The following is an 11,858-nucleotide window of genomic DNA, read 5'->3' as shown; positions in this document are numbered from 1 at the left end:
TTTTCTTTCGTTTTGCGTCAGACGCGTTCGCGGTGAGTGTTCTCTTTCTCTCTGATTGGTAATCGTGATCCCTCTCCAATCGTCGATTGGCTGGTCAAGTAGTAATAAAAGTGACAACTTTTCATCTCTATTATCGAGAAAGTAAAGTGAATTAAAAAATAAAAATAATATCACGCTTTTTCTGATACGAGCAGTCCAAGAGATACAAGTTTAAAAAAGCAGATGGATATAACGTTGAGCTTTTCATTAAAAAAAATAGCCTTTAATTATTAAGTTTAGAGTCTAGGAACAAATGTGGGAACATATAATTTTTTAAAGAAATAATATAATATAATACAATACATGTTTAAGATAATTATCTATTTTATTTTTTTTCGCGTTTTTTTATAACTGTTAAAGTTTCGCTCAAGTTTTATAATAGTTCAAGAAAAGAATGAGAGCCAGTTAACAAGTATGAATGTGCATTTTGGTGCCACGCAATTTATTTTTATTATTTATTAAAATTGTAACAGTATTCGATGACACAGTAATCAAAGCGCTGTCAAAATCCCAAGGAAAGAATATACATTGTTATTATTAAGTTTTTTTAATAGCAAATAAATAATAATATTTATAACGATAGAAAGGGAAAATTAACCTAAGTAAGTAGCGCATATGATAAGAAGCAGATCTAAATTTTATTATTTTTTTAGAAATGTTACGAAGGATCTGGATGTCGAAAAGAAAAGCGTAAAATTAACTAGAAAGTATATCAATTATATTAATATTAAGTCAAGTTAAAGACAACATGAATAAACTACTTGTGATAAGAGAAACGCTTGTTATATCTAACAAAAATTTTATAAATAACCTCTATTTGAGATTAAATAAAAAATAAATTTTTTTTGTATTATTCTCAAGATTTTATATTTTTAGCGCGTTGATAATTTTATAAAAGTACATTGATAACGCTACAATTATTATTATTATTATTATTATATTACTGAACATTTTAACGGATATTTTAAACGATTTATATATATATATATATATTCAATATTTACATATAAATTTGAAAAATAGAAATATAAATAACACTCGACGGTTTTTCGCGATTTATTGTTATAGATGGACGCGGACTACTTTCACTTTGACAACGCAGCCTGCATCTCGATCGTCTTCCCCCTTACGTCTTAACGGGTTTCAACCTTCTCATGAATCCATTCTCCGATGCTACGAGATTCATTTCAAGACGAGATATATCATCGGTGCTATTCAATGCAAACGTTTAAAGGGGAAATCTAGGTGTCAAAATAGACTTAAAACGGCGCTATCAATCGATCCAAGGACCAATCCACGTGAAAGTAAGTCGTTCTATATTTAATGATATATCGCTGCGCTCGCAACATCTCATTGTTTATGTAATGACGAATCAATCTTTCGAATTGAATTAACACGATCTAAGGAGTGATTTTAACGTTTTACAATTAACTTTTACTTTCGCCTCTATTTATTATATTATGTACAAGAGATAAAGATTTCGTAAAGATGTAAAGAAGACGGGGGCGAAGTATGTAAATGTCTAATGACGAATTTACACTAATAGATTGTCGGCCTGGCAAGCTGGACCCTTACTCGGCCAATTGCACGCGCTCGCTTTCGAGTCGAACGTCAAGTGGATGGGGCAATTGAAGATGTGAAGCGTGAATTTCTTCTTCCACTGATCCCAATGACAGGCATAGAATTTATTACAGAGACTAGGATGTCTGAAGAGGCCCGGTCTGGCGCAATCGGTGGCGCCGTTGATTATTTGATCAGGATCGTCCTCTAGATCCTGAGCGAGCGAGTTGGGTGATGGAACGGCGTCTTTTAATTTCCTGCCAGTTCGGAAGCCAAGATGGAGCTCAAAGGGTGCATCGTCCGCGGGTGATTCGGTACGGGAGCCTATTGCTGCAGCGAAATCTCTCGTGTTGACTGTCGTCGAAGGCAAGGCAGGTAAGTAAGAAGACGACGGCGAGTTGTTCGTTGTTTTAGGCGCGCTAATTTTATAGGGTTCCTCTGGATAATTACCATACTCGCTGCTGTCTTCTTCAGAAGAATTTTCGTTCCCGACATCGACGTAGATTTCGGATTCGTCGTAGTTAGCGAGATCCACTTTGCCCTTCGAAGAATCGATCAGCTTCCTTACCGGGCCGCGAAGAGTGGCGAAAGGATCGGCTTTGCACGTACACTCCGCGCCGAGCTTGCCTAGAAGAAGCGGATGAAGATCGCTCCACTTGATGATGACCTTGCCCTTGGCTTCGGGAGACTTTGTGGTAACTTCGTACGAGGATGATGTCGGACCGGACGGCGCTGAAATGGCGACCGTACTGCCGGCCGCAGAGAATGATGACTTCCCGGACGACGAGAATTTCCTGACGGTCGTACCGAAACCTGAGCTCGCAGTGGTATCGTATATACTTGGCATATACCTCACAGAGCCTCTGTCGTAATTTGTAATTAATTTGTCAATTTTCTCTCTCGAAATACCCAGGTTTGTCGGAGAGCCACTGTTAGAAGTTGCTCCTGCGGAAGATGCCGTCCAGAATTTTTGACCAGTGTAATACAGGTTGGAAGGTCTGTAGGTAGTAGGCGCGATCAAGGAGGGATCTTTATTCGCGAACGATGAAGGTTTCTTGTACGTCACCCCGACGAGATCCGGACGCACAGTTGTCGCAGGTACGTCATACCTGCTCGTAGTAGACGTGATTACACCAGGCTTAGTCGACTTGGCTGGAAGATATTCGGAAACTAAAGAAGAACCATAATCTTTCGCTCCTAAACCGATACTAGATGTTGATATTGATGCAGTCTGTGAAATGCCAGTTTGTTGGATAAATCGGTCATCGGTTAACAGGATATTTGAAGGGACGGTCCCCGTTTTGTAACCATCATCGACGACAGGTCTGACGGTCGATACAGCCGCTGGAATCTTAGCCGCTTCAAACAGAGTCGCTTCATAAATCTCTGGATGTTCAGTAGTATATATAATAGATGAAACTGGTGTTGATAAGCGACGATCGGTCGACGTTGGTGTCTTATATCCGAACAATGTTGCACCAACGTTACCTAGCGATCCATCGTATGCATTAATGCTTGAGAACGGCTTAGGCGACGTAATCGGTAAATTACTCTCACTCGGTGAAATTGACGATGAGGTGACACCGCTTGTTCCGAGCTGAACGCTTGGCTTAGGATACGAATAGCCGGGAGTAGCTGACTGTACAGTGACGCGACTCGGCGAAGCTGTCGAAGAATAGCCAAGTGGAGTCAAGGTAACAGACAAATCAACGGCGTTGCTATTAGATGATGTTTTCGTATATCCAGCCATGTTCCCTTCGAATGTTTTCTCACTGATGTTTTCTATATTTAAATCAGGTCGGCGTTCGTTTGTTCCAAGTTGAACGTTTGGCTTAGGATATGAATAGCCGGAAGTAGCGGACTGTACAGTGACGCGTCTCGGCGAAGCTGTTGAAGAATAATCAGGTGGAGTCAAGGTAACAGACAAGTCAGCGGCGTTACTACTAAACGATGTCTTCGTATATCCAGCCACGTTTCCCTCGAATGCTTTCTCACTGATATTTTCTGTATTTAAAGGAGGTCGGCGTTCGCTTGTGCTTACGGAGAAGCTACCACCACCTCCGAGAATGGCAGTGGTTATACCTGTCTTAGTTAAGCCAGTTTTCGTGAATCCACTCGGCGTGAAGACAGCTGATGTGGGCGAGGAATATCTTGGTGCAAATGTAGTCGAACCTTGTGAAATAGAACCAAAAATTACACCGTCACTACTTTGTATTCTACCTCCAGATACAATTGATTCAGGAAGATTGGCGCTAGTCGGTCTATAATCCGGCACGTCGCTTGCCGAATATTTGCCGGCATCGTAAGCGGTATTGACAGCGTCGATGCCGCATTTGACATCAGTCTTGTAGCCCTGAGGACGCGTCAGCCCTCCGCTCGGAGAGCTGCTTGAACAGCCTCTTGTTGCGTCACCGCTGACTCCATGATAAGTTGTTCCTGCTTGCGATATGTATGATTTACCGGTTGAACTCTCGATAGTTCCTGATTGACCGGAACTTCCTATAGATATTCCAGGAGCGGTATATCCAGAAATAACGATACCCGGGCTAATGTCATTTTTCAAAATGACACCGGACGTCGAAGGACCGGACACTGAAATTGCAGGAGTTGGCGAGCCATATGTTAAAGTTCCCGGTCTAGCTGATCCGTCCACAGTTTTTAACTTGTCTCTAATCACGTATCCCGGTGATGGTGTTCCGGAAGCGATATATCCAGGTTGTACTCTTCCTGTTAAAACAGTCCCTTGATTAATGGCAGGAGGTGATATTGTACTAGGAACGTTTCCATGAAGACTAATGACATTCCCGGAAGTAGAATCACTGGTAAAAATATTTCCTTGTACGCCACTCCCAGTCACGAGCGTACCGGTAGCACCTTTTTGAACATTGTAGCCAGTAGGAATTTCATTGCCGAAAATGCTAATATTCAAATTAGGTCTCGCTAAATCGGGTCTTTTATAATCTCTTATTACGTCTGGCGAATAGTCTCTTACTCCAGCTTCTGGTCTTGCCAAAGGAATGACCGGTTCTCCATGTATTAAGTATACAGGAACGGTGTATCCTTCTTCGTCGTTGTATTTTGTCGAAGAAGCGCCTGTCACTCCAGAAGATGGTGTTCCGGAAGCGATATATCCAGGTTGTACTCTTCCTGTTAAAACAGTCCCTTGATTAACGGCAGGAGGTGATATCGTACCAGGAACGTTTCCGTGAATGCTGAATACATTCCCGGAAGTAGAATCACTGGTAAAAATACTTTCTTGTACGCCACTCCCAGTCACGAGCGTACCGGTAGCACCTTTTTGAACATCGTAGCCAGTAGAAATTCCATTGCCAAAATTGCTAATATTCAAATTAGGTCTCGCTAAATCGGGTCTTTTATAATCTCTTATTACGCCTGGCGTATAGTCTCTTATTCCAGTTCCTGGTCTCCTAAAAGGAATCGGTTCTCCATGTATTAAGTAATATGGAACGGTATATTCTTTTTCGTCGTTATATTTTGTCGAAGAAGCGCCTGTCACTCCAGAAGATGGTACACTACCGCTTATAAAATGTCTACTATCAGTACGCCCGGAGACAGCAGAAATTCCTGAAGTTACGAATTTCGAGGCGCCGCCACCGAAATCAGTTGCCGAGACTCGACCTGGACTCGTCGAACCTTGCAAAATGCCGCTCGTAGCTTTGGGATATCCTGCACTGGTCGATCCTTGATATATTTTTGTACTTTGTCCGCCGATAGCTCCAGGATAAGACGATTCAATTCCAAATGACGAGCTGGCTTTATTGAATGACGGCTGTCGTTCAGTAGCTCCTGAATAAATACCGGTGGAAGCCGAGTAACCATCGGCATTAAACGCACTGGAGCCTGTGTATAGATTTGTCGAGCCGACGGAACCGGCGGAATCTACGCGAATATTGACAGACGATCCAGGCGACTCTGTGGACGCGAAATAGCTCGGCGTTTTCGGATAAGTCACTGTACCTACTACCGGATTGCTCACACCAACACTTCCCGTGTATCCACCCGCTACAGAGTAGCTTGGTTCAGGTCTGTTCGAATAAATTACATCTCCTTCTGTCAAATGATTTCCACTAACGGTTCCGGAATATCCTCTCGCTGCAGATCCAGAGAAGCCTGTAGTAATTCCTCCCGATGACCCGGTGTATCCACCAGAATATCTGCTACCACTTCCATATCCGGTGGATACAGTATATCCGGTATTGCTAATTTTATCATTCGACGCAGAATATCCTGTACTACTTTCTCCCGCAGGAAGTACCGAATCGACGCGTCCAGTATACGTCGGAATAGAGGATACAGTGCCGTATCCGCTTGGCTTTGAATAATCGACACCAATTAAACCAGAGGATCCTACGTATCCAGAGACCGCGGCAGCGCCGGAAGTGTGTTTACCGTGGTATCCTACGGTGGATCCTGCAAAATAATTTCCTCCATGGACACCAGTGCCGGCTGTTTTAGAATAGTCCACGTTAGAGTAACCCGTTCCGGCCGTAGCGGAATATTGCGGTAAACCACCGGTAATGTAACCACCAGTAGCGGCTCCCGTAGAACTTCCCGCCACGGTGTATCCTCCTCCGTAATTGTATTCTGCCCTGGTATAAGCCGATCCAGATTCCGAGCAAGCCGGAACCAGCCAGGGCCACTCGCATACTAATCTCTTCTCGTCAAACACCAAGCCATACGGACAGCGAAACTCGAACGCCATCAACTCTGATTCGCCTGTCGATATATGAAGTTGCATGTCATATTTATTTAAATAATAATTACATAAAATGAGGTATATTTTTTTCAATTACGCAATTTAAAAAAATATATATAGATAAATAACAATGATGTAAGAATTTTGACGTACCCAAGTCCATGCAGGCGAAAAACCAACGACAGTTTTGTGGATCCGCATAGTAGCCAGGTTGAGAGCATTCGAATCTCTTCGGTGCAACGGGAGCAATCTCGCTGCTGCCGGGACAAGGTGAGCCCTGAGGCAAGGAACCCGGCCAGACGCAGACTTCGGTACGCTCGTCGAATGACAGACCGGCCGGGCAATCGAATTCAAAGACGGAATAGTCCTCTATCGCTTGATTGAATTTCACGCAGCGATAGAATCTGCGAAATGACTAGTTTATACCCTTCTTGCGTTTAAATTTATTTTACACAGATCGCGTTATTATTAGTTAGTTACTTTATCACCTGTTGCAACTTTTAGGATGAACAAAGTAGCCTTGTCTTCTGCAGACAAACTCGGTTTGCGTGCTTTCGCGTACGGCTCTAATATGTCCCTCCGAATCTACTACACGAACGACGCGGAAGCTGGACGTTTTCGCTTGATTGGGATACGAGAATTGAGTTTGCTGTAATTAAATTGTGACGCTTTGTAATCTTGGAAAAATAGATTAAATAAATCCGAAAGTAAAATATAAAATAAATAAATTATCTCGTATACATGAAGCTCGTCTTCCAGGGCGTTCAGCACGGCTTGCCTCGATTTTCTTCTAAATTCCGTGAAGGAACGATATATTTCTTCCGTTAATGGCACTTCGCATTCGGTTTTTATGTCGTTTTCTATATTTCGCACCGCCAATCCCGCCAAATCCCGTAGCAACGCATATTTCCCCTGAAATTAAGCATCCTGCCGTACAGACTGATCGCATTGTTCTTACATAGCAAATATCGTAAATATGAAATTGTAATATTTTTTTAACAAGCGATCGACAGATCTACGAACCTTTATTCCAACCGAGATCTTATCCTCGAAAGCGATCCACGTTTTGTTTTGAAATGCATACGGCGCCGTGAGATCTTCATCTCGTTCCACGGTCCACTCCCCGTCGTTTATGGCTTCGCAAAGCTACGATGAGGGAATCGAATTAATTCAAGGATAGACAATGCAATAGATTCATTTTCCTTGAAATTCCTTGCGGAAAAAAATACAATTCGAAAGGACGGATGTCGTATGCACCTGTTGACGATCGATCGAAGTAGGTTCCTTTTCCGTAGTTTGCGACCTGGGAGCGTTATCGGTCTCATGCTTCAAAGCAAATCTGTATGCATTGGCCGGCAAAGTCATCATGATCTTCTGCTTGGGTGCACCTAATTCGCTTATCAGGTCCACCAAGCTGTCCGTGTTTAGCATATCGAAGAGCCCCATCAAACGAGAGGGATGGAAGGTGACAAAGGCTCCGTCCTCGTCCGTCATATAGTCCGTCGACAGGGTAAATAGATCGATGTATCTAATAGAAAAAAATAAAAATAAAAATTGACGATTAAGAAATATTTTATTAAATATGAAATTTTTTTAAATACTATATAATAATATTTTATTGATATCTCGACGAATGAATAATCATACATGGATGAGGGAGTTCTTACTTTACGAGTTCTTTCATATCAAACTGCTTGGCCAGATCCTCTGGTTTACTGGGCAAAGCCAGAAAGATCCTCTTATCGTCAGATTTTCGTATCATTTCGGCTCTCAGGCTTTTGATGAAATTATAAAGACGCTCTTTGGAACCCGCTGTCACGTTCATTTCTACGCCATCCACCTTGAAAAAATGGAAGATTCTTCAATTAATTTGTGTACCAACATACATCGTGTTATGATTTAATATCTACGTTTTTATAATTCAATTTATTCCACTTTTACTTACTTAGATACTTAAGTGCTCGAGTATTAAAACATAAAGTTGGAGGATAAAAATGTCACTCAGAAAAAAATAAAAGGATAGTAAAGCGAGTATTGTACCTCTTTTATAACGGTGATAATCCGAGCGATGGCTTCCTGCCGAACCATGGCGGAATTTCTGAGCGTCATCGCGGGATCGTATATAGAAATTACAAATTGAAGAGGCGGATGCATCTCTTTCAAGGACTTTCGCAAGTCGAGAATGTCTGAAATATCATCACTAATGTATCACATTTATTTAAAAATAAATTCAATTTACAGAAAACTTTATTAAAATCTCTATATCACAATAATAAATTATATATCCATCTCTTTAAATTTTAAAACATTTTTTAAATTGTACTTGTCACTTTCATCATAGTCGATATTTATGCAAGTCGCAAAAATATTAAAAACTGACACTGCGTGTATTATTTTTCCGGATATACTGAACTTACGGGAAACCGAGAGATTTCGCACGTCGTGATGTTGATGCACAAGAGTGGTGCAACTGCATACGGAATCGGTCAGTAACTGTGCATCGAAGACGGAAGTATAGCAGAGAATTTCTCTGATTGGTGACATTTTCCTCTTCGGGCATTCTACGGCAGATCAAAAATTCATTACAGAATTATCTTCAATAATTTAAGAATAATGCAGTTAATGCATTTTTTCATCTAACGAGGAGAGGGCGCGAATTTGGGGTCACCGATTTTGATGGCGAAGTATAGTAAATAAATATAATAAAGATAACAATATAGATAATTATATCTAAATATTATATATATATATATTTATCATGATTATTTTAAATTATATTTAATTTAAATATAATAAAAAAAAACTCGTAATAATGTCGTAATGAGACTATCGAGTTGGGAATTTCGAAGATTTCACACCACTGCTGGAGCATTGCGCCCTATCCCTTTACTCAAGTACTCTTCTAATAGAGTACTATACTAGAAAAAGACCCTCATCAAAATCGGTGATCTCAAGTTCGCGCCCTCTTCTTGTAAAACAAAGATAATATATTCTTATATTATTTTGTAGAGAAAGATGAGATAAGGCAATTGATAATCATCTGAATGATTATTTAGATAACAGAATACTGATGAGAAATATGGCCTAACGCAGATGCGAGAGTTGACATCATCGACCGGTCACCGGTGCGGTTACGCTGCGATCATTACTATATGCAGTCATTTGCATGGTCACGCGAACTCGCTTCTCGTGAAAGACAGAAAAGAAGCGGAGGATGATCCGCGAGAGATTAAGTATTCGCGGATTATACGAGACTGATTAATAATCAACGGTCCCGGATGCATTGAGATAATAACTGTGTGTAATTATCACACTGATTGAGCGTTAAACATCACGTAAAGTTGCGTGACGTTCGTGTACTTCTCGTTGCATATATAAACATGACTCCTTTATAAATATTACAAATGTCATTCACGCGCCACGTGCGAGAACTCATGTTAGAATCATGAGAGTAAAAATGAGATAATATTCTCGACATTCGAAGGTAGAAGAAAAAGGATTCGTTTTAACGAGATAAAACAAAAGTGCTTTACTGCTTTCAAAGTACTTACATATCTTGATAAACAAGAGGGAACGAAAGACACTTGTTCCATTTTATTCAATTATAAAGTACCAGTATTCATTATACCAGTAGAAAAAGGAAAATATGTTTAGAGTAGTATCGCGTCATGTGATTCTTAGAAAAACGTCAGAGCCTCGGGTGTAGCACGAGGTTGCACGAGGTCGACGATATAAATGGTATCATCTTTGCGAGAATGGATGCTCCAGTCGTACGTGTCGTAATTCAACCTTAAAGGACGGCAGTGTATCCGATACGCGTGGCAACGCAATCGGCAGAAGATCGCTTTTCGCATCAGACTTGCCGATGCGTCCTATTTAACTCTACGTGTTGTGTCATGTGCCATTCAATTTTCACTTTATCCTTATCGTATATTTTCACTTTATCCTTATCGTATATTTTCACTTTATTCTTATCATATGCTTTCTTAAGTCCATTTAATGAAAAAGAGACATTTTATCTTTTTATTTGCAAAAAGTATTTTATTTCCAGTTAAAGTTTATATAACATTTTTATAGAAATGATATAAAAATTATTTATGTCCAATTTCTTACTTTTAATATCGTTGACGTAACGTCTTAATTTAATTAAATGTCTGAACGTAAATAATTTTTATAACCTAGTGGAAATGAGATAATAAATAGCAAATAAATTTATGAGATAAAATCTTTCATTCTACATGTAATTTTAAAATTGGATTTTAATAAATAATATTTTAATCTATAATAAAATCATTAATACATATATGAATAGATCATGTAAAAAATAGATTGTTAAATTTACAAATTTTCTCTTAATATAAGCGATAAGCAAACATATAAAATACTGTTTGATTATATTATCAAAATACATCAAAAGTTTTCTCTTTAAAAATTATACTTACTTGTCGTAGTTCCGAGCGCTATAAGCGCCAACGAAACTAAAAGAACCCCGCGACCCCACATTTTTAAAACCACCGAAATCGCGACGGATCACAAAGTCGGATAGACACACAGGAGATCACCCTTGAACCATTGAACGTCGCATGGAGATCCCGTAAAAGTCAACAGGCTCTTCTCTTTCTTTCTCGCTCTCTCCTTCTCTCACCCCTTCCTCTCTTTCTCTTCTCTATCAAATGGAGGATCCTTCGAGTTCGAGCGCGCGTTTTGCACTGAAGTTTCGGAGGACGCGTGCTCTCTTAGTAAACCTCGCCGGTCTCGACCGGATGGTAGCGAGGACCAAAGATCGAAAGGGAAGGCACCGAGAGAACAAGTCGACGAGAGGCGAAAAAAGGGGGAGAGAGACCGGAGGCCATCGGGATATATCGATGGGGATCGCGGGTGGGGTTCTGTCCCAGTTCGGGTCACTTTCCGCGTTACGCGTTTGACGCACGAGACGATGGTAACGCACCAGGTTAGTCTTTCTCCTTCTTGGCAGAGCCCTTCTTCGTCGGGTATAAAAATAAAGACAGCTATAAAAATCAGCCGCTCGCCAGGTGCTTCTATCGAAATATACTTTAACCGGGATATTTTGGGATTGTAATCACGGCGGTGTCGCGTCCCGACAACCCTGACGAGTCTCGAGAGATCCAGGAGGATCTCCTGAGAGATGATTAGAAACGCACGTCGCGATCGTTCGAATCAAACTACCATCGCGGATAATCTCGCTCCATCTTTGCGATGGAACGAGAGAGTCTGTCGATGATACATCAATGATGAATCTTAAAACTGGACGATTGCATCATTAAATTTCTAATACGAAGCAGTTGGATTTTGATAAACTTTTATCATAGTATTTTTCTCTAATCTTTTTAAAGATAGCTTGTCAATGTAATCCGACTGCGACCTTTGCTGCGGTTCTCGTCGAATTTCTCTCGTATTAGCGTAAAAAATGTCATGTAATAGAATCGTTTTTCAGGACTCTTTATGCTACGGATCTACTATGTCACTGTTGATTTCTAGCGAAATCGATATCCGTCTTTGTCATTGCCATTTGATCGTGAGA

General features: G+C 40.6%; 1 protein-coding gene across 1 annotated transcript; it reads right to left on the bottom strand.

Moving 5' to 3' along the window:
- Positions 1-901: 901 nt before the first annotated feature.
- On the bottom strand, positions 902-11,507 carry LOC140674079 (uncharacterized). Its single transcript, XM_072907424.1, has 10 exons — positions 10,759-11,507; positions 8,734-8,877; positions 8,357-8,502; positions 7,984-8,156; positions 7,574-7,844; positions 7,340-7,462; positions 7,058-7,228; positions 6,805-6,965; positions 6,470-6,720; positions 902-6,336 (listed from the first exon to the last, which is right to left on the bottom strand). Exons 1-10 carry the CDS (start codon positions 10,817-10,819, stop codon positions 1,574-1,576), a joined length of 6,264 nt encoding a protein of 2,087 aa, XP_072763525.1. The 5' UTR covers positions 10,820-11,507; the 3' UTR covers positions 902-1,573.
- Positions 11,508-11,858: the final 351 nt, after the last annotated feature.

This window comes from Anoplolepis gracilipes, chromosome 15 (genome assembly GCF_047496725.1).
Source record: "Anoplolepis gracilipes chromosome 15, ASM4749672v1, whole genome shotgun sequence".
Lineage (NCBI taxonomy): Eukaryota > Metazoa > Arthropoda > Insecta > Hymenoptera > Formicidae > Anoplolepis > Anoplolepis gracilipes.
The sequence above is the reverse complement of the archived record's forward strand: the minus strand, read 5'-3'. Positions and strand labels throughout refer to the sequence as shown.